The sequence below is a fragment of the Mchenga conophoros genome, linkage group LG7 (genome assembly GCF_057382185.1).
Source record: "Mchenga conophoros isolate Kocher_MC1m ecotype Shallow Benthic linkage group LG7, M_conophoros_male_GT1.1, whole genome shotgun sequence".
Taxonomy (NCBI): domain Eukaryota; kingdom Metazoa; phylum Chordata; class Actinopteri; order Cichliformes; family Cichlidae; genus Mchenga; species Mchenga conophoros.
In genome coordinates this window covers 29,405,694-29,428,781 of record NC_140532.1, presented here as the reverse complement: position 1 = coordinate 29,428,781, position 23,088 = coordinate 29,405,694, and the positions used below count along the sequence as shown (strand labels likewise).

The 23,088-nt window shown below is 43.0% G+C and overlaps 2 protein-coding genes across 2 annotated transcripts; one reads left to right on the top strand and one right to left on the bottom strand.

Annotated features, from left to right (window-relative positions):
- Positions 1-10,330: 10,330 nt before the first annotated feature.
- Positions 10,331-18,761, bottom strand: gpat3 (glycerol-3-phosphate acyltransferase 3). Its single transcript, XM_085278780.1, has 13 exons — positions 18,445-18,761; positions 17,122-17,294; positions 16,943-17,009; positions 14,696-14,984; positions 14,200-14,274; positions 14,034-14,123; positions 13,859-13,952; positions 13,636-13,751; positions 13,048-13,103; positions 12,853-12,938; positions 12,625-12,753; positions 11,478-11,557; positions 10,331-10,949 (listed from the first exon to the last, which is right to left on the bottom strand). Exons 2-13 carry the CDS (start codon positions 17,263-17,265, stop codon positions 10,820-10,822), a joined length of 1,356 nt encoding a protein of 451 aa, XP_085134906.1. The 5' UTR covers positions 17,266-17,294; positions 18,445-18,761; the 3' UTR covers positions 10,331-10,819.
- Positions 18,520-22,847, top strand: abraxas1 (abraxas 1, BRCA1 A complex subunit). Its single transcript, XM_085278781.1, has 9 exons — positions 18,520-18,884; positions 19,805-19,895; positions 19,980-20,016; positions 20,094-20,160; positions 20,228-20,424; positions 21,160-21,279; positions 21,356-21,440; positions 21,525-21,636; positions 22,174-22,847. Exons 1-9 carry the CDS (start codon positions 18,804-18,806, stop codon positions 22,422-22,424), a joined length of 1,041 nt encoding a protein of 346 aa, XP_085134907.1. The 5' UTR covers positions 18,520-18,803; the 3' UTR covers positions 22,425-22,847.
- Positions 22,848-23,088: the final 241 nt, after the last annotated feature.

Sequence of the window (23,088 nt, the reverse complement as noted above, 5' to 3'; positions counted from 1 at the left end):
TTGTTGGTCCGATGATGTCAATAAAAATACAAACGGCTCCAACAGGTCCAGTTCAGGTGAAGCTAGCAGACAGCTAGAAGCTACAGCCACCTGTCAGTCAAAGAGGCCACGCCCTTAATAATGCAAACTTTAAACATAATGAACACACTGGTGACTTATAAAAACAAAAACAACACATTTGTTATGATGGAGGAAACATTTTTGCTTTCAAAAACAAATTTCTGTTTAAAGTTAATAAAAAGTAGGAGATTGATGATGCGCTGATGGAGTAAAAATGGATTTAAACGTGAAATCAAAGATGATAAACCTTTTTTATCAACTGATTTTCATGGAAAGTAGAAATGAATAAAAGCATTTGAAACAGAAACAGAACGATGTCCAGCAAACAAGTAAGTTTTCCTTTAAATTAAGCTGAAGTGATTCAGTCTGATTTAGATTAATATCAATCAACTCAAAGCTATGGGTTATGATAAACCCTTTAAAATTCCAGGAAATGTTTTGACTATAAGAAAATGAAAATGCTCTTTCCTTGTAAAACAACAGAACATGTGACTTGCTGATGTTTCTAATGGAGCTGATGAGGGAGACAAATACAGTTTGTAACCCGACGTGATCGAAGCGTCGCGGTGAGAGTGGACATGAAGAGACTGTGTCATCAATATCCTGATCACACACACACACACACACTCACAGCTGTGCGCAGGCTGACAGGAAGTGGTCATAAATAATCTAGACTAAGCACCATGAGCGCGGCCTTTACCTCCCTCCTGCGACACCTCAGATATCGAACATGACATAATTCGCTGTAATAAAACCAAACGTTCACTTCATAAATTTGCATGATTTATATGGAAGCTGCAGAATGAATTCGGCATCATAAATATGCAAAAACATGAAAGCATTTTAATTTATTCTCATGTGATGGCGGGATTTAATTACTGATTGGTTTCCCTGAGCTCGCGCTCATTAGGAAATGTGCGTTAATGAAGTGAACGCCGAGCGTCTACCTTTTTATACTGTGTGCACACAGCGGCAGTGAATCTAACTTCTCATACGCTTCCATTCTTTGCAGCTTTATTTAAACGCCGGGGTCACACAGCGGGCGTACATCTGACTTTAGCAGCTATAGCGAGGTAATCAGAGTCCTCTCACGCCATCGCTCCTCCTCCTCCTCCTCCTCACTCTCCTCGCACACCTTCCTGGCTCTGTACAAACAGATACCTGTCACGTGTGAGGAATTGGACCGCTCCTTAACGGATTATTTACTTTTAATGGGCGGGGGGATGATGAGAAAAGCACTTAATATGTGCTCACACGAGGCGTGATGTATGGGGTCATCGTAACGCCGGCGGCACCGCCCCGGGCTGCTCGGCTGAAATAAATCTGGGAGGCTGCAAGGCTCCGCGCAGCTCTCAGACCTCAGGTCTGCGCTTCTCTCACAGAAGCACAGAAAGGCTGGACGTCAGGAGGGCAAGACGGAAATACTGGCTTCGCACGTGGTCATGGACGTCAGTTTGCATCAGGCTATGATGGAGGCAAAAAATAAAAAAATTACAAATAATACACATCTGCAGGCTAAAATATGTCAGAGACAACGCAGAAATATACATGTTTACGGCCTGATTTGAAAACTGGTTGATAATTTCACCCTGCATGACACCTTATTATCTACTTGTTTAAATTTACTTTGGTAAATCATGTGAAGATTTTACATGCTGTCGGATACAAAAGCAATTCTCAAAGCACAAAATGTTTTAATCTTTCATAATTCTGGGGACGGTGGGTTCATAGCTCACCTGTTTAAATTGGCTGGAAGTTTGTATTGTTAGGGGCGTGGCCTCTTTCACACAGGACTGTAGCTGCTAACTGTCTGCTGGGCTAGCAAAGTACTAACGTCCAAGAAATCTGAGCTCCAGTTGGTGAGTGAAACTCTGAAAAAGCATTGCAGCACCCAAAACTGAAGCTTTAAAGTTTATATACATATATATGTGAGTGTGTATAATTCAACAAATTCTTGTTTTTCATGAAGAAATGCTTTTTTGTTTGTTGTGGTGTTGTCCCTCTATACCATAGGTGTCAAACTCTGGCCCGCGGGCCAAATTTGGCCTGCAGCCTACTTACATTTGGCCCGCGAAGCCATACCAAATTACTATCAGAGCTGGCCTACTGGTATTATACAGCTAATATATATATTGTTTAGTATTAAGCTTTGCTTGTTCCATATTCAGTTTTTCAGCAAAACGTGTTTGAGTCCATAAGAAAAGATTCATTCTCATATCTGGAGGAATAAATATATTTCAATAAATATTAACGTTAGCCCGCGACTTTGTTCCAGTTTTGAATTTTGGCCCACTGTGTATTTGAGTTTGACACCCCTGCTCTAGACTGATCAAAAACACGTAACATGTAGTTTATGAAGCATACTTGTAAGGAGAGCAGTGTTAACATGTTAGCTAGCAGCTAAACGTCCTCCTGTGGATCATGTATTTAAATGTAATAATAAAGTAAAAACCAGCCGGGATATTAAATATGTATATGAAAGATCTTAGATGTGATTACAGCCACATTAGCGTGTGTTATAAAGCATTTATTTTGTGTGCATATTGATTTTACAGTTAGTTCCTGAGCTCCTCTGCTTCTTTCAATCGCTGAGCTGCTTCACGTCATAAATAATGGACGATCCGTTGCCGCTGTGCCGCACAGAGAAAGCAGCTCCGCGGAGTTAAATGATCTGAGGCAGGATGAAAAGCACACAATGAGCAAGAGGGAGGGTTAAATGGCCTCCCGAGCGTTTGCCGGTGGGTCGGGAACTTTGAAGCGTCTCCTCACAAACTCACCTTAAACTAGTGTCCTGCGGCAGCGGCCCCTGACCCGGCCCCACGCTCCTGACATGATTGCCTTTGTTCTGCGCAGAATATTTAAATGGCGCTCTAAAGCGGCAAGGAGCGTGTGGGTCGTAACGAGCTGCCGCTGCTAAAGCTGCAAGCGGTGCGGGGTCACAGCTCGCCGCTTAACAAAGAACAGCGGTGCCACAATGAGCCGCACCGCACATTCACTGCAATTTAGCTTGAGTAATAGATGGGGGTCACGCCGGGTCACTTTCAATTTCCACTTCAGGCAGGGAAAAATGAAAACAACTCATTTGCACATATCTGAATAATTCAGTCACTGAGAAGCGGGAGAGATGAAAATAGGAGGAAGAAGAAAGAGACAGTGTTGCACGTGGCGCGGTAATGATGGCCGGTCTCGTTGCCGCCGCCGTCGCCGAGCATAAAGGCTAATGATGAATCCGACGGAGGATATGAATCCAGATGTAAGAATAAAGCGGCCTCGCTCGGGAGGCTGCGCTGCCTCTGCTCAGCTTTTAAACTTATCATAAATGTATTAAGATTGCAGCGGGCCATGAAACAGCTGTAGACAATTAATCTTGTGCAAATCTTATCCGAGGAATTGGTTTCTGCAGAGTAACATCTGCTGCGAGGGGCGATTATTCATGGGCGCTGCCGCCGCCGTGCTTCTTTATGCATGGGGCACAATCATTGCCAATGAAGTAAAAATTTATAGTTTTCCCTGTTCAGTAAAAATAACATTCAGCAGCATTAAAACATCATCCATCAACATTGTCCGGGGGCCCGGGGCCATCCCAGGCAGCCAAATTAAAAAGTATTCATTTTGCAGAGAAGTTGCAGAGCGTGCCGGCTGATTTTTTTCCCCCCGCTCTGCATCGCTGCTGCTGCTCGGAGGGAGATTGGAGACTTGGTGAGGTTGCCTTTTTTTCTGGTTGGTGGAAGAGGGGGAGATGAACCTCGTTCCCCCGGAGACGTGATCAGGAAGTGCGAGCCGTGATGGATGACAGTCGGTGTGGACGTGCCAAATATGAAGTTGGGATAAAAATGGAGCAGCGTGATTTTCTTTGAAGGTTGTTTCTGTGAGAAGTCACCATGTTCAGTGTCATCATCACATTTTCTGTGTATGAAATCAGTCAAACCTGAAAAACACTCCCTCACAGCCAGCCCACTCATTCTAGAAAGCAACTTTATTTAATGAAACAAGGGGAAACTATTATAAATATGTAAGGTACAGGTGCTCAGAGTATCAGAGAAGGAACAAATTTGGCTCTTTTTCTTTTAGTCCTCACATTGCAGAAATTCGTGGGTAAACTTTAAGGGCTCGTGTCAGCATGTGGGACGGGCAGCTGCTCGGAAATAAAAGTCTCCTCCTACCAACATTCAGAGACTAGTCCCCGTTTCTGTGCACCTCTATTAAATATCCTGAAATTATTGCATTATAAAAAAAATGTTTAAACACGTGGGGGGCAATGACTGATGTTTCATGTTTGTTTTCCTCTGTTTCTGTCCATGCTGGACTTTTTTAAGCTCACCTAACATAATTTGACCTCAGATGGCCTGAACCAGTAAAATCAGGGGATATGGTTTAAATAACAAAAATATATGAAAAAATTTAAATGTCTAAAAAAGGTTACAGGCGAGACACTAAAACGAACAGGGAGAAGATGGAGGTGGAACTGTAACTTCTAGAGGGAAGAAGCTTTTTATGACTTTATTTGGGGCAAAATCAAAAATGTTTAACTGTTTTAATCACATGTGATTAGTAATCCTGTGCACTCTGTTTTTATGACCACTGAAACTGATTAATGCTCCAGATGATTCCCTGGAGGTGCTGAGTGCAGAGACAGCTTCTAGAAGAGTTTTAAAATCTTAAAAACAAGCGAGATGTTCAGGCATTCAGTGTCTGAACGCCAACATATTCAGAGACCAATGAATATTTGACTGTTACAGGAAGGGGCGGGTCTGACTGTTAAACTGCTTACTCATTGGTTAATTACTAATAAGTGGCATGAATGAGATTTAAAATGTAGATTTTCATATGTATGACCTAAAATGAGTGATGACCTCAGCAGCGACATGTTTACAGAGGTCAGAAAGACCTTACCTGACTGACAGGTACAGACATTCTTCACAGTTTCTGTCCTTCTGCTTTTTTTAATGTTTGAGTCATTTTCATTTTTGTTTCCTTTCTTCTTTCCCCGTTTGGTTTCTGATCATTTTTTGGTGATTTCTGTTTGCCTTTTTGTTGCACTGGCACATGTTTCAGTTTGTTGGGTTTGTTTTTTGAGTGTTTGGTTTACTTTAGGGGGTTTGTGTAATTTTTTTGGTCAGTGCATTTTGTGTCTAACTTGCTTTTTTTTTGCACATTTTGGGAAGTCAGCAAATACACTGCCACGGAGTCTTCACGGGTCAGGTTCATTCAGAAACACGTGGAGTTGTATTTTTTCTGCTTATTGCTTAACCCCATGAAGCTTTTTACAGCTGACTGTAAATGCTGAATAAGGCAACTAAAATGGATTTTCATGTGTCAGTTGAAGGAACATCAAAAGTTGAATGATTTGCTTTGTGCTGCCTGTGGAGTAGATCTGAAGTGAGACGGTAAACCTGATGTAACACAGTATTTTAATGCCTAAAACTTTACAGAAAATGTCGATAATGACTGAGTGCAGCAGCAGTCATAGGACTGCTACTGTAATACGAATGGGCCGAATGCAGACTGATAGAGATCCTCTTCTTCATTCCCCAACTGTTGTAATCTCACAGATGGCAATATCATTTACAACAGAGGCTGCGAGCTGGAGCGGCGCCAGACGCTGTCTTAATTCGACTTTGATCATCTGTAACTCTGGCTGCCTGTCACTCGTTTGGGTTTTTAAACAAGGCAAAGCAAAAAATATTCAGGCAATCAATCCTTATAGATGTTTCCGGTAGTTATTTGGAAAAATAATTAAAGTTATTGATCAGTGGAGAGTAAAATGGGGGCGATTAAGGTCGAGTTACATGCAGAATTACCAGAGGACAAAAGATCCAGAAATGTTTGTCAGACTTGCTCATACAGGTGAAACAGAGCCACCTGAGGGGGGCGCTGCAGAGCTGATCATATAACAATACTTTAAAAGCGAAAACTAGAAAGAAATTAAATACATGACAGTTTTGACAGACTTCACTAGTTTTTTCTACTTTTGTATTTGTATGATGTCATACAGAGCGAATAGCCCTAATTTGGTCACCCAAGGCACAGAAGCCCCACCCATTTACAGTTACCAGGGGCAGCCAGTCAGGAGAAAGTCAGTTTAAGAGGGAGGAGCTAAAACAGCTCATTTCAGGTTAGGATGAACTGAAAGTTTGCACTGAGATTCAGTATAAGATAAAGATCGATTATTTTGAACTGTGAATCCTTTAAAACTAGCCAGGAATTAAAATGCAGAGCTGAAGTCGACCCACGGTAAAGTAACCTATTTGAATCGACTTCCACAGAGAGGTATGAACCATGTGAACTTTTTCACTATCAGATAGTACCTGTAACTTTAGTGATTCACATGGTTAGTCAAGCAAAAAAAAGAGCTTTCTGTTAAATTAGAGAAGCAGTAATGTCATCAGTTCAAATAAAATATCCACAAGCAAACGAGGCCTAAAATGATCCAAACTATAGGAAAAAATCCCACAAAGAGACAAAATAAGAAAAAACTAAGAAGTTCCAAACACAGAAAACAATTACAGACACAAAGGGTCTTCAAAGGGACCGATGAGTAAAGGTAGACACTCCGCCCCCCCCCCCCCAAAAAAAACAAAAAACACACACACACAAAAAAGTGTAAAATGAGGGCAAAAGGATGCAAAAAAGCATCCTAAAGGTTCTACATCACTACAAAAACATGCACAGACCCAAAAGGTCTGAAATGTCCTCAGAGACTTAAAAATAAGCCAAAAACAAACCCAGTGACCTAAAATGATGGAAGAAATGACAGCATGATGGAGAACAGTTTTTTTAAAAAGACATACAGCATACATGGTGCAGGAGTGTGGTGTCTTCATCAGTGGAAATAAAGATGGCGGTTTGTAAGCAGGCAGTCAAAGTGGAAAAGGACTGAAACTGATCTGAAGCTGGACGTCCCCCTCCGTCTACCTGCCGTGGAGCCTGGCCTGTGTGGAACAGGCGGCCATGTTTAAACCTCGACATGTATTGTTGGACGTGACACGCTCAATTTATCATTAGTTGTGAGGGAAGAACGGATGAGTACACTTTCAATTTAGTTCCGCTGCTTTCTCCATTCATCACGCCGCTCTCATCATCCATCATCTCCACCGCCGCCATCCACGGCAAACACACGTTCATAAGTTTAATGCAATTAATCTTCATGCTAAGATAATTTCATATTAATGAACCACGGCATTTATTTGATTATTGCTTTGATGAAGTCGACGGGCCCAGCGTCGCCGCTGAGCGTGAAAGTGGGAAGATTTGAAGTGTTTCCTTTGTGTCGGCGCTCTGCGGAGGTTTATGTGCGTTTCCCAGCGAGCGCCTTCTGTCTTCATACAACAAGCCCTGAGAAATTGGAAAAGTTGCAGGAATAGATAGGAGGTGACCTGGAAACAAAAGCAATCAAGGATAGAGGGGGATGTGGGCTCCGCGGCGGCCGCCATCAGCCCGCGGTTCAGCCACACTGTCAATAAAAGAAGAAATACCTTTTGAGGCATGAGGCCGAGGGCAAAGAGGAGTCTGCAATTTCACACCTTCATGTACCCTGCCGGAGGACATTTTTCATGCGACTCCACCTCCTCACTCAGCGAGCGCCGTCAAAGCCTCACAGCAGATTGTACACATAACAAACACGGAGAAGGGGATTGGACGAGGAGGACGGCCGCCGTATCAACGCATGACAACATCATTATTTCCCAAACTAAATAAGCTGGAATTTAACCACAAATCAATCCACTTGAAGAACTTCAGACTCAATTGTAGCTCAATCACAGCAGCAAGAAAAAAATCGATTCTGACCAATTAATGCCTGTTTCATTAGAGTATGCAAATGAGAGGTGCCGTCAGAGGCTCGGTCTTACATTTCCCCCTAATGGACAACGCCGACACTCACAGGAAGCTGTCACGGTCTGCTCTCGGCCCACTTTCATTTTAATAATGACCACTCAGACACAACAACAACACAACAGCCACACAGAGGTACAGAAACGACCCAAAATGGCACTAAACCTGAGAAATTACTTCAAATGATGCAAAAGAACATTTTACAGAAACAACATGCAGTAAGGCCAAACATCTTTAAAGGGACTCTGTGTCCAAAAGAAGACACGAAATATAACCACGGACATAAAATATTTTCAACAGCGACACATCAGTAATTAGTGAACCCACAAAAACAACCACACAAATAAGACCCCATCATACTGAAAAATACAATTAACCCAGTCACACTCCTCCAGGTGTCCCTGTCACTGAGTGAAGGTGGAGGGGACCAGCATCACTGTGGACAACTCCAGAGGAGACATGTTCCTTCCCCACTAAATAGGCCACTCCACCTTCCCTGCAGGGCGATCCTTACAGCTAGTTCAGGGTGAGCCAACCCTGGCCTCGCCGGGGAAGTCCTAGTCTCACCAGATGATGTCCCTGATCCAGGTGAGGGTTCTGGGTTTTCTCACAGGATCAGTTTGGGAGACTCATCCAAGTTCAAACTGCCCTCATTAAAACATCATGGAGGGACTACGCGACTGATTTTTCTACATTGAATTTTTTTTTTTTTTTTGGTTTATTGACATGGTTTTTAATAGTTAAGCAACACATTTTTCATGTTTTGTCATGCTGTGAAATGTAGAAATACTACTGTGTGCAGTAATTTGAGTGTGTCCATATAAAATAAGCATAAATAACCCCAAAATGAAAATACTCATTACTGATGTGAGTAGCAGTAACTTTACCTCTGCTTATAATGATCTGTGCAGCAACTGTTTTTCATACCTAATGATGCTATGACGTACCAATAATATGTAAATAACTGTGTTATGAGTAGACTCTCCGTCTATGTACACTTTTACTTTTCTCATAGTTAACCTCAGAAAATGAAGTTGTCGTTTTATTTTCCACAGAAATCATGAGAATATTGTTCCCATGATTTCTTTTATACCATGTGAGGCTCTGATATCCCGACGTCCTTTCCCGGCTGCGTGTCGTACCGTATGTGTTAAAGTGGGGTCGGAGCGAGTCCGGCTTCAGGAATCGATCGGCCCCGGGAGCTGGACCGGACCTCGTCTGCATCACATCCATCAGAGCGGCGGCACAGAACAGATGGCAGAACGATGTATTTAAAGGCATTACACTCGAGCTAATGGCGAGCCTTAGAGGGAACAGTCATTTACCCCTGTGAGTGGTCACTTCCCAGCACAGCGTCATTTAAAATGATGTCCGCCGCCCGATACACTCTCTTGGATTCAATTTGGAAATGTATTCATATTTACTCAGCGTACCTGCATTGCATTTGTATGGATCAGTCGGGGTAAACGTAAAACTGAGCAAATTGAATCAACATATTGGGACAGGGCGTACATGGGGGCGTTAGCGAGCAGCCGGGGTCAGCGCGATGCCTTTTATGATGTCCCCCTGAAATCTATCTGAATCACATTAAATTGGATCTAAAGATGTGCAGACACATACATCACAGTAAATGGTGGTGGAGCAGCGCTCGCCAACAATCCCACCTCAACAATCGGGTTATGGGATCGGCTTTAGATCCTATTAATAATTCACAATCTTGTTAGGGGAGAACAAACATTTCTGTTCAGGCTATTCCAGCTGTGGGATTGTTATTCCAGGCGGTGGCGGCGGCCTCGGCGTGAGCACAGAGGCTGTGAAATGTAAGCCGTCCGTGTGTGGAAGAATAACTCCATGTTATTTCACAGTCTCTGCTTTCTTTATTAAAGCGCCGTCACAGTAAACACATCGCCTGCCGGCTCCCTCTCAAGGCGAGGACCTCAGAGTCGGTTCTGAAGTACAGACGCGGCCTCACGTGACTCATTTAACCTCCGCTAACAGGTGACAAAATATTAACACATGTGGAATACTGGAGTAAAGTAACCCGAATACTTCGAACTCGAGTCCATTTTGCAGTAACCTTTAAATCTTTTTTCTCCCAAAACGTCTTGTCATTTATGTTTGTAATTAAAAACATTTTTGTATTATTCCAAATAATAAAATAATTACATGGATCCTAAATATTCTGATTATTTTAATAAAGAAAGAAAAGGTAGACTGACCTCTCACCTCAGTGAGGACCTCATCCCAACCCTGCATTACATCATCTCTGATGTGGGCAAATATAAAAATAATCATAAAAAAGTTTGATGTTTGTTTAATTTTCCCTCTGCCTTTTTCTTTCTTTTCAAACTATTTTTTTAATATATATATATATATATGAGGTAGGTAGGTTGTAATATTGTAATAATGTTTACTTTCTTTACTATGTCGATCTCTGTTTAGATTCTTTTATTATTTTTCTTGTTACTGCAGAAGGGATTTGTTGAAAAATGTGGATTATTTATCTGTGTGTGTGTGTGTGTGTGTGTGTGTGTGTGTGTGTGTGTGTGTGTGTGTGTGTGTGTGTGTGTGAGAGAGGTTTATGGTGTGTTGTGTGTAGACACACAGATGAAATATTTCTTCGTCCATGTGAGAAATAAACAGTGAGCAAAAGTGTCAGTTTGGTTCAGATGTTTGTACAAAAGTTAAAATCAGACACAGCGATGATGATAAATCATCCTCATCTGTGTGATGAAGAGTTCAGTCCTGGCAGCTGATGATGATGATGATGAAGAGGAGGAGATGAGCAGCTGGATGGGTGATTGTGTTGTGTCATGCTGCCTCCTGCTGGTGGAGATGCTGTCCTGCACCCACAGTCTGATGTGGCATTCAGGTCTGTCCTGTAAAGTCTAAAATCAGATGACCGAGTTTTGCTGTGACTGATTGTTTATGATTGATCGTCTCTGCGGGTGTGTGTGGCACTGATGCTGTTCTGCCTGACGATGACCCTGCTGTACATCTTCTGCTGCTCTTCCTTATACGCGTCCTTCACCTTCCCTCGCTTTAGGCTTCCGTCCCTGAAATGGAGAAAAAAAAAATCAGGAAGGAAGTTTTCACTGAGAATCTCAATCTTGCAGTTTCTTCGAAATAGATTGAAAAACAGTAAAAGATGGTTTTCGACACAGAATTGATGCTGTCATGGATTATAAATATCATATAGTCATAACTTCGGGACTCAAACACAAAAAACTACTCATTAATTTATTATTTGCAGCGCGTAATCATTTGCTTGTTAGTTTTATTGAGTCGTGCGGACACGTCACTTTAAATGAGCCCTTTTCTCTGTGAGCTTGCTCGGCTGAGAGAAAATGGTCCCTGCTGCTGAGGTGAAATCCTTCAGCTCGCTGTATGTGAAAGCAGACGTCGCCACGACTGACACCTACAAACCGGGACGAACAAACTAAATCTAACGTTCAGTGTTTGATTCAGAACAAAGTTGTTATTTCATCATTTAAAAAAGTGTTTTCTATCTTTAAACTGTTGTAATGTAGATACAAACTTCAAGTGAGATGTACTTAACTGTACTGAGTAATCTGAGTACTCACCATGCCAGGTCAAGCAGTCCTCCCCGACAAGCAACGGCAGATTTCACTCTGTTGGCAAACTGGACTGCATCCTCTCCATCCTGAAAACACCCCGCGGTCATGTTAGCTGTGATCACATGACTCTCACAATCTGTGTGTGTGTGTGTGTGCGTGTGTGAGAGAGTGTGTTTATGCTTCGGTAACACTGCTTTTAAAAGCCCAAATGGCGAGCAGCACAGCATTTAACTCCTCGTCTTCATCTGCAGAGCTGTCATCACCATCATCACCCTCCATCAAAAGAGACGCTGGAGGGCGATGATGATGATGCTCAGGTGTTACAGTGTCACCTTCCTGACACAGTGAAGCAGATGCTGCCCCAATCAGGTCAGAGTGGGAATTACAGCATGGGCAGATCACTGAAAATCAAAGGAAAGCGCTCAAACCTTCAGACGTCAGGCCTTCAGGAAGTCCAGACTAACTCTGGATGAAACACAAAATAATTCATTGGGTTAACCCTCTGGGGTCAACAGACACTTTCTAAGGATAGTGCTCGTTATAACTTGCTGCTGAAAAACAAACAAAACAAGAAAAAAAACCTTTTCCTATTGGTGGAAAAATGTGATGTGCTCCTCGTCTTATAGTGGACAGAAACTATTTTTTGGAGTGGCACAAGTCATTTGTGTGGCATCTTATTGTGAGGGTTATAGAAAAAACGCCCGAGGCACTGGCTGCATTTTTAGGTAAATGGTTGTATATAACTTTGTTGTTTGCAACTCTTGTGCATAGGTTTCTAAACAGTACAATTTCTATGCGCTTTGCACTTTGTGTCTTTATTGTGTTTCTATTTGAGGCCTTTCAGTATTATTGTGTGTGTGTGCGTTTCTCATCAGTTAACAGTTAATGTTTGCTATATTAGTGTCAAATGATTTATGCTCAGACGTTTGGTGATGTAAACGTTGGTGGGAAGTTTGTTGGTCACAAGCAGAACGTCGGTCAGCTGATCTTTTCTACCTGTTGTTTCCTGTGAGGTCATGTGACGGGTGACCCCTGATGGATTAATCAGTATGTGTGTGAAAGGTTAAAGGCCAAAAATATAGTTTAATTTCCCCACTCGTACTTCAGATCCCTCACTGGGGTGTTTCTAGAGACGTTGACCTCCGAGGCGTACCTGTATGGTCATGGGTGGGAGGTACCACACATTGACGACGATGGCCCAACTGGTCATGGTGCGCAGCAGATAGCTGACCATGTTGTACTTGCTGCTGTTCCAGAAAGCATCACCCAAGCGAGGGTCGTACTGAGACACAAAGGGAGTGAAGGTGAGTCAGGTTCTCAAAGCTGATTGGCTCAGGTAAAACATTCTCTGGACTAATCGATCATCGTGCAGCTTTGCTACCTTGATGGCGACGGGATGGATCGTTCCTCCGATCTCAAAGCTGCCCTTCTTAAACATCATGACCGACGTGTTGTTGATACAAGTTCCTGTTACAGAGACACAAACAGACAATATACAGCCATCAAATCATGATTATCATTACCACCACCACCACCATCATCATCATCATCACCACCACCATCATGTGACGCTGACCTTCAGGAAATATAAGGATGGGAAGTTTGGTCTTTGCTGCTACGTGAGCTCTGAGCCTGCAGAGAGGAAGCACACGTCAGTGAGTCATCAAACACATCTGCATCAACACTTTCACAAAACAGCTGTAATTACAGATGTTCCCATTCTCTCGCTGTTTGACTGTAATGTGGTCACAAACCCTGAGTGTGACCCTCGAGCTCGAGGCTGTGGTGAGCATTTAGTTCACAGGAAGTGACCCTGGACCAATTCAGCTGACTCATCAAAGCGTTACGCCACACGGCCGCAGCTCGCCGAGGAGACAGCAAGGTAAACATCAACAGTTGATCATCAGCAGCTCGGCAGAGGATGAAACACACGCACAAACATACACACAGGCTCCTGATCCACCGGCTCTGACAGGCAGAGCCACGCTGAACTACCTCCTGAGCCAACGGAACAAATTAAAGGTCACGGTGCTAAAAATGTGTGATCATACGGGCCGCACCCAGCTGTCACTGATGTCAGAGCATCTCCACCATCACGGTTTGGAGCAGAAATAAAAACGTCTGACTCTGTCTGGCAGGTGAAATCGTTTACAGTCAGCCTCACCTGCTGGTCACCGCGTGGCGGTCTTTCATCTCCGACCTCTCAAACCAAACATGAGGGCACGACCTCACCATCGACCTCTGGATGACCCCCATCAGACCTCCATGAATCTGCCCCACCTGAGGACAACATAGCATCAAGACAACAGAACACACACATGTACAAACACACAAAGGCACGCCGACACACACACATAAACACACACCCACGCACGCATGACACTTACCATGGCATAGCAGCCGTCATTGGCCAGGATCACCACATCGATGGGCGTGGTGTGATTAGCCACGCAGATCCCTCCTTTCTGAGGTCGGTTCTCTCTGCAGAAAGAAACACGTGTTCAGATCGACAGGAAGTGCTCGACAGGAAGCACTTGACAGGAAGCGATGAAGTGGACTGACTTATTGTGGTAGCGGATGGTGGCCGACAGCGCCCGGGCACAGATCCTGTAGCAGGTCAGGTGGACAACTTCGCTCAGCCAGTACTTCACACTGAAACAGATGCACATGCTCAGTCTGTGCCTCGCCGAGGCAGTCACCAAAGCTGTGAACCGTGGAAGCGCCATACCTGTTCTCAGGCAGAAATCCAACTAGAGTCGTTCCAATCACAAGCCACGAGAGGCCGATGATGGCCAGAGTAATCCTGCAGAGACATGAGGAGGAGAAGGTGAAAATCCCCCTGATCAGAACTGTCTCACTTTTATTCACTGAGAAGGCCTCAGAGAGAAAGTAGCTCTGTCACCTGGTTTCTGAATGATGGGTGTAACCATACAAACTGCACATGTACAGACTGCACTGCGGTGACTATGGTTTGGAGATAATTACAGCTAACTGCTCATCTATTATCTGTTTTCTCACCAGTGATGTGTTACAGTGAGCAGCACTTCCTGTTTATTAGTTAAAAGCAGAAGATGTAAGCACTGGAGTGACCTGAGAGCACTGAAACGTGCCTCTGGCTGAATTGCTTCACCGCTGTGAGAGCTGCTGTTCCTGTTGCAAAGGCCAATGATGCTGAAATCAGTGCCTCCCCGGGTAGGTGAGAGGTCGAGCTGTGACACACTGACCTGAGAGGGAAGAGGACACAATAGCGCACGAACACGCCGATGCCCCAGAAGATGGTGAGGCGGAGGCTGATGTAGCGGAAGTTCTGGTTGGTGCGGGTCAGGAGGTTCCAGGAGGCCAGCTCCTCAGAGGAGAAGCGCTGGGTCACCTGGTCGTCCACGATGCTCTCCAGGCCCTTCTTGCAGAAATACAAGGCGTCACTCAGCGCAAACTCACCGCCTTCCAGAGACCGAGAACGCCGCAACTGCTCCATCTCCTCCTCCATCGAGCCCTCCGCTCGCTCGATGATCCCTGAGTCATCAGAGAGTTTCAGAAAGAGTTCAGCAGGACCAGAGTTTAACAAAGACACAGTGGAGACGAGAGAGGAAGGAACAAAGAACAGCACCGCGTTTAGTCTCACTGTCTTTATTTGAGCATATATCATGTATTTTCATATGTTTTATCAAACTCCTCCTGTCTCTGTGATTTTCTTTTAAAAGCCTGTGTGACTGTCTTGATGCATGATCAATCATCCAGATAAGCAAATCTCAATCGTTGATTCTGTTCATCTGGATTCTTCAGTGGGAGAAACATTTCATCATCATCCAAGTGATTTCTTCAGTCTCAGCTGACTCCAGGTTTCCAACCTTTGAACAGAACCTGACTGCAGGTTTCCCCAATCTTATAAACAGTACATGTGCATACTAACTGAAACTAGCACCACTGGTGAAAAATGGGCTGTGAGGTCAGTTCCTTAATCTTAACCATTGCAGCCATTCCCCAACTCTCTGTAAATGCTACTCATGGTCATAACAATGATCATGAAACTGACCTCACATTGTTCGTCAGTGGGCTGGTTTCAGGCAAATTTACTGTTTACAAGATTGGGGAAACCTGCAGTCAGCTGAGACTGAAGAAGTCACTTGGATGATGATGAAACGTTTCTCCTACTGAAAACATCAACTCTTTGAGAACCAGTGTGATTGTTTCTGTGTCGCTATGTGTTTTCATCTGTTTTGGGGGTCATTTTGTTCTCTGTGTGGTGGTTTTGTGTCTCTCTGTAGTTGTTTAGAGTCTCATATTTTTTGTTGTTGTCATGTTTGTGTGTCTTCCTGTTTCCATGTCTTTGTCCTTGAATTAACCCAGAGGGACCTGAATGACCTTTTTTTTAAAACGTTGGTCACTTTCCTGTCCTTAAGGACGTTTGACTCTGTGTGAAAGGTTCTTGTATTTATTTCTATTTTTTTTTCTGATCTTGTGCCTCAGAAAAAGTTTGCAGTAAATCTGTGAGGCCTACAGGCTGTTAAGGGTTAAACCTCTGACACAGCAGCAAAGCAGCAGTACCTGTGTTTGTTATTAACGTGTGTGTTAGTGTGTGTGTCTGAGTTTCTCAGGCTTCTGTTTGACCAGCGTTATGTAAGCAGCTGTTGCATCATCATCCTGAGACGAGCCATGTGCTTCTCTCCCTGACCTACAGCCCAACATCAGATGCTGCAGCTGACCAATAGGAAGCCCCCACCCTCGGGGCACAGCGTCACGTGATCTGTGCTCGCAGCCCAAACATCCAAACAGGAACAGGAGCTGAAACTCCAAGCAGCAGCACAGAGGAATCTCTTTCTGCTTTTAAAGTCTTGTGCGCCACATCAGAACGGAACAAAAGTTTGATCAGTCATGAGATCAACGGGATTATTGGTTTATTTAATAAATACAGTTTCAATTTGACCAAATGTGATCATTTAACATAGCGATTCACTGTTTAAAGCCTTAAAAATCTAATTTTAGTTTTTTCAAATATTATTCTAATGTTATTAGAAATTATTTATTGTAAAAACATTATTATTTCTGATTTTTATTATGACACGGATTATGACAATATCCAACGGCTTTGTACCTCATTTATTATAAATATATGTATATATATATTATGTATATATACATATATATTATAGTTTCTTTATTTAAAGTGTCTTTTTAAAATTAGATTTATATAATTATATAAAAATGTTATTATAAAACATATATACATGACATATACATAATTTTATTTTGATGTTTTTTATTCCCTGTTTAAAATATTTTTCCTGTTTTTATTATATTTGTTATTGAGGACGATGAGTTTTTATCTGACAGCTTTTGCTGTCCGGTAGTTTTTACATAAATGTGAATAATCAAACTTCTCTGATGATGTATTTCTACGTCTGATCATTAGTCATTATTTATTGATTAACTGACACACTGAATGTTTTCTGCTGTGATGCGAGCAGACTCACCATTGGGCAGCGGTGCGGGTACGCTGGGCTGCTCCTCGCGTCCTCTCTGGATTCGTATCGTGGCCCACTGCAATGTTATTAGGACAGATGACCTCTGACCCCACTCTGCCGCTGCTGCTCATTGCACAACTTTACACACATGTTGACCATAGACATGAATTCCTCTGAGGACAGCTTACCTCAAGGAGTTTAACCAGGATCTGGATGTAGACGCTGGTGACACCCAGAGAGAGGCCGAACATGGCGGGCAGCGTGATGAAGAACACGACTACAAATATCCACAGCTGGAAAACAGCCACGGCCACGGTCCACAGGTCCTCCATTGCTGACAGCTTGCAGGTCACCTCATCATCTGCAAACAGGAGGTTAAAGGAGGCGTTCCCATCATGTTCCCCTGAGGACGAACCAAAAACGCTCTGACCTGCTCCCCATCACCTCCACCACAGTCAGCATGCCATCCTTCTCCCCAATATACTTTCATTCTTTGACTTTCCAGAACAGAAGTAAATGATCATTGAATAGGAACAGCTTTATTCATTTCTATGCTGATGACAGTTGTTTACTAATCAGCTCCTTCTGCCAACAAAATTCTGTCTAATCTACTTACAGGATCTTCTTCTAAACATTTTAAGCTCCAGATTCTAAAAAGTTTTTAAAACTATTATTTCAAGCAAAAACGTCAAAGAAAAATAACATAACATATAATACATAACAACTTTAAGGTACTTATGCTCAAGTATTTCTGCTTTTTTATTATTCTATAATACTCCAAACCTTTTCAGTTATGACTGTAGATTTATTTTGGGAGTTTTTATGATTATCATCTTTCTTTCTGACCTGCTTTTAACTAAATGTGCTAAATGTGCTCATGTATTGTGTATATGTATAAAACAAAGTCTTATACAAATGAAAGAACAGTTTAATTCATATTACAGCTGTTGCTGAATTGAAGTTATAATAATAGAAATATTTTAGGTTTCTGTTTGTTTGTTTTTTACCAACAAAACATCAAATATTTGATTGAATATAGGTTAAAAATGTGAATTTCATATTTGTCTGCTTTTAAATGAGAGGAAGGTGAAGAGTTTTGACTATTGCGTGAGAAAGACAAATAAGGCATTTCATTATATCACAGGCTGTTTAAAAACCAAGTGCACATATTTAACTAATGCATAATTAATACATATATGTTTACAGCCCTTTTAAAACACATATAACCCTTTAAAACTTGTAATTTAATGTAATATAAAAACAACAAATTTTAATTGACATAAAAATTTATAATGAGAAAATGACCATTTTGAACTCAGAATGAAATCAGTTGTTAACTACAGGTTCATATACTGACTATAAAACAGTCACTCACAGCAGTAAATGAAGTAGTTTTAAAACTTTAGCAGAACAATCAGTTTAGCTGTTAAAACAACAACAACAACAACAACAAACATTCAAAACTATGATTATTAAACAGCCTGCGGTGACTCTGGAAGTTTAACTCTTACCTGTAATCGAGTATTTGTACGTTTCAAATCCAAAGTACCGTTACAGGAGTGAATTACTAGAGCTATTGTTCGGATAAAGGAAGTTAGACCCGGTAGTCCGACTATCTAAACTGAACTAACCCGGGTTACCGGGACAGGACCCCCACAGAAGGCCCTGTTTCAGTGGAAGTGTGCCTAGGAGCGAGGAGAGGCGAGCGGGTGCTGCTGTCCGGAGAAACTGAACCTTCAGCCCGCTCGTTTTATGGTTAGCTCGCTAACCAGCCCGCTCCTCCTGCAGCGGAGCCTGCTGCGCACGAAAAAAATTCGCAGCGTATGACTGCGCGTATGTGACGCGTCTGTGTTTGTGATGAAACGGCATCATGGCGGAGCCCACTGTCCGCTTGCCCGGGATCGTTTTAGCTTCCCTCATGTTTCAGCACGTTAACAGTGACTCCGATGTGGTAATGAGCTCTTTTACTCGTCATTAAAACTGATGAATTCTTATTGAGCCTTTGTGGGTGATTATGTAGTATTATTGGGAAAGCTAGCAAATAGAACAGACGCGCCAGGTGTTAGTATCAGGCTTTAAAGTTGATAAATTCGTATTTATTAGTTTAATTATTCGGATTTCAGCGTGTCGTTTGATGCAGCGAAGAACAGTTTGTCGTCTAAGTGAAGTCAAAACTCCCCCTGTGGTGTTTCTTCAACTTTTAAACTAGCTAACCGCTCTCAGGTTCCAAACAAACCAGACTCCATTCAAAAATCTACTAATTTAACCAGGTCCCGGTAAGAAGTCAAACAGTGTAAAACATATTAAAAAATATTTTAATATTCAGACAGGTCTGTAGGAAAATTCGGTACATCCATGATCCAACACGGAACGATTACGCGAGTCGAGTTTTGCATGAAACCCGAGATGTTACTGCTCCTTTTCAACCATTCCCGTCGGTGCAAACCACACTCCATTCACAGATTTTAGGTTTTAATGTAACACCGATTATTATTATTCGTGCACTTTTAAACAGATCCCCAAATTAACGATGATCTGTTGGTAAATTCGGCATATGGTTAATCCAACTACTGAATCTTACTGAAGACATAATTTAATTGAAAAATTGGTGCTCAGTTCTCGTCCACCACCGTGTTTCAGAATACACCAGACTACATTTAAAAAATGTAAAGTTTAATGAAAATGGCTCCTGACAAGAAAACGTTAGCGTGAAACATAATCAAATACATTCAAGTATTCAGGTAGGTCTGTTGGTAAATTTGGCATATATTTTAATATTTGTGTAAAAATGCTGTAGCTGAAATGATTATATTCAGTAAACAAATGCTTATAGATGTAGGGTTTTTATACCTGGTTTTATTCATCCATCAGGAGGGGTTGATCCTCGGAGAGAGCAGGTTTGACGAGCAGGTCACCATCAGCGACTCTCAGGCCGATCACATCCACATCGAGGAAACATACAGTAAGTGCATCTCAATTAACTGTACGGTTACACGAGTACTACAGTTACTGGTACACTTTTAGGAATGTCTGTTTTCTCTGACAGACGTCCAGAAGCACATCGCCTGCCACAGACTGAACACGTGAGTGATGCATCGTGACGTAATCATGCCATCGTGTGTGTGCTGTGTTCTTATGTAAAGGTGTGTCTGTGTGTCAGTCTGTACAGCAGGGATGGACAGGTGAACGCGGAGGAGCTACACAAGCTGCTGGCAGAGAACAAGCAGGTGAGTGGGGTGGGGAGAAGGTTTCGGCATGATGCGATCATGTGATTGACGTGTTCGGCTTGTGAAGGAGAGCGTGATCGGCTGGTACCGGCAGCGCAGGAACTCGGAGCAGCAGATGACCTTCAGAGAGAAGCTGGTGCACGAGAACCTGAAGAGCGCTCTCTCCAACCCTCACATGATCTTTGTGCTGCTGACTCCCACCAAGACGACACCGCCAGGCTCCACGCACAGGATGGAGTACTCGGCCTTCATCTCCCGCAGCAGGTGGCGCTCTGAGTATACCTGAATATCTTTATATCAGCTTGCTCTCTAGCGTTGTCTCTTAATCCTCTACAAAGACACATCATCTCATAGATTTTACCCAAATGTGGAGTTTGTGTTGTGGGAGGTTGCTCCTTTGGTGACATTTGAAATCAGTCCACAGAGTTAGCAAAGGTGGGCTTTTTTTTTTTTTTTTAAGTTATTAGATTAAAATAATCTACCCCGGGGCTCCAGAACGATGCCCTGAGGAACACCATCAGAATCTGAGACTGCCAAACCTCTGTCTGCCTGAAGTTCCCGTATGAAACCTCTTAAAGATAATTTTTACTGTTAAAGCTGATCAACCAGGTCACTGCCACCTGTTTGTGTTGGATGAATGTTTCTTAGTTTTATATAAAAAGAAAAGAAAAAACCTCATTTTACTCAGCAGGTGCTGGCAACTTAAATATCAGAAGAAACTGAGTGTGAATGAAGTGAAATGTTGTATAATTATTAAAATGCTCCAGTTGGCTTTTAAAGTGAATAAAAACAACTGGGAGGCATTCAGGGACACTGGTGAGGCTTTAAGGTCAGTCACAGAGGTCTAAAACATCTCAGCTTTGGGTGAAGCAATCAGGTCAGTTAGAGGAACGTTGAATGAAAACAGGTAGGTGGAGGCGGGTGGACAGCTCGGTGTTTCCACGTTTAACTGACTCGTGTCTTTTCCTTATGGTTTGTGTTTCTTCTTCTCCTGTGGAGGCACTTCATGAACGTCCCCGTGCTCATCACCAACCTCGGCCTCCTCGAGCAGCTTTCTTACTGGAAGGTGTCGGCGCCGTGCTCTGCAGCCGGTTACAGCCTCACAATGAAGAAACACGGGTATGCCCCGCCCACGCTGGCACGTTTACACCGTGTCTGTGTTTCTGCTGGCATAACTGAGATCTCTTTGTTTCAGGTCAAAGTTCTTCTGCTCCAGCGGGCTGCTGAAGGAGGTGAACGAAGTGAATAAGATGAACGACTCGCTGCAGGTGGAGCTGCAGGTGAGCAAAATTGTCAGAGCACCTGAACTTCCTGCCACCTCACTTCCTGTTTGATTCACTCTGCATCCTTCTGTTTGTGAACAGAAAACGTGCAGAGACGTGGAGGAGAGCGAACGCCTGGTCGAAATGCTGCAGACGGAGGTGTCAGCCCTGAGGACGAAGCTCAGAGAGAGACAGCAGAGCGAATCAGGAAAAGGTTTCAGATTATTTTATCTAATCTCACACAGCAGCGGGATTAGATGAATTTCCGGTATCTGCCTCTTCCCGACACCAGAGACACGTCTCAGGATCAGCCCAGCATTTTAAAAACACAACGCAGAAACTCTTTCCGTGCTAACATGTGGACAAGGAAAACTGAGAGTTAGTCTCATAATGTCAAAGGTGTTGTGTGATTTGTGGGCTTTTGATTGGCCAGTATTTTGTCGTGGTTAGGTCTATATCACTGCGTGTTGCTTTGGCGTGCTCTCCACAGACTGTGAAGTCGCTCTTTGCATTTTCATGGAGAGAATTTTTCGATTTTTTCATATTTTAAAAATTCGACCAGTTAGAAATTAAAATAATAATAATGATGAATATTTGGTTCGCAGTGATAATTAAAGTGGTAGGTGAAGGTGAAAACCCTGACAGGAGAGGAAAAAGGAAGTGCCAGTTTAATGACTTTATTTAAAATCACGGTTGGCTGATGACCTGCAGTAAAAATGTTTCTGAACTTTTGCACTTTCTCCATGAACAGAAAGCGCCGCCGACCCCGGCGAGCCAAGGAAAAACCGGCTGCTTCAGGAGGCCGTCAGGGCGCTGCTCGCCTCCTCGCCGCTCTTCCACACTCAGACGCTCACGCTGCAGGGACTTCCTGTTCCTGACCACACAGATGACATTTCCACGACAGCAAGGGAGGCGCCGCCGCCGAGCGCAACAAACTGCCGTAAAAGGTTGAGGGAAATGCTGCCAGAGAAGGAGAGGAAACGCAGGAGGAGCAAGAGCTGAGTCCAGGACGTATCCAAGTTCTGTCGGATGTTTTTGGAACCGGTCTGTTTAAAAGAACTGTTATTGATAAAGTTTGTTTCAAAAAAGGACAGCAGAGGTTCTTTTTACCTGAGCAGGTGTAAAGTTCAGACTCTTCACGCTCAGATGGAGGACTGGTTTGATTTAGACTTCCAGCTGTGACACTTTGGTGTTTGTTCCAGATGTTCGGTTTTAGAGTCATCGGGTTTTTACCTTTTCTTTGGTTTCAAAGTTTTTGCCTGACCTTCAGTTGATCTCGCGCTCACAAAGAAACTGTTTCACACTGCGTTTTATTTTTCACTGTAAAGGATGAAGCGTGCGTTCCATTAAAGGTCTGACCGTGTGCGGTCATTCGAGTTTATCTTCAGACTGCAGCAGAAATCATAAAGCTCTGAATTACACAAACCTGCCTGTTTTTATTTTCTGTTTCAAATAAATCAGAGGAGTCAAACATGTGGCTTGGGGACCAGAATCAGCCCACGACAGAGTCCGGTCCAGTCCAGGTGGTGGTGAGAACTCTAAAAACTGATGAAATGCAAGAAGAGTTTTCTCCCACAGCCGGTCTCACCGGCTCAATGAGGCCAACTGATTTTTCTCCATAAACACGAACCTTCTGGGTTTTACCGGCTCTGTACGAGGCGACGGG

Coding starts and splice junctions, on each gene's coding strand:
- gpat3 (XM_085278780.1), bottom strand. CDS start 17,265: ATGGAGGACCTGTGGACCGTGGCCGTGGCTGTTTTCCAGCTGTGGATA. Junction 14,124..14,199: donor GGATTTCTGCCTGAGAACAG/GTATGGCGCTTC, acceptor CATCTGTTTCAG/TGTGAAGTACTGGCTGAGCG. Junction 13,953..14,033: donor ACCATCCGCTACCACAATAA/GTCAGTCCACTT, acceptor TTCTTTCTGCAG/AGAGAACCGACCTCAGAAAG.
- abraxas1 (XM_085278781.1), top strand. CDS start 18,804: ATGGCGGAGCCCACTGTCCGCTTGCCCGGGATCGTTTTAGCTTCCCTC. Junction 19,896..19,979: donor CCACATCGAGGAAACATACA/GTAAGTGCATCT, acceptor TTTCTCTGACAG/ACGTCCAGAAGCACATCGCC. Junction 20,161..20,227: donor TGCTGGCAGAGAACAAGCAG/GTGAGTGGGGTG, acceptor CGGCTTGTGAAG/GAGAGCGTGATCGGCTGGTA.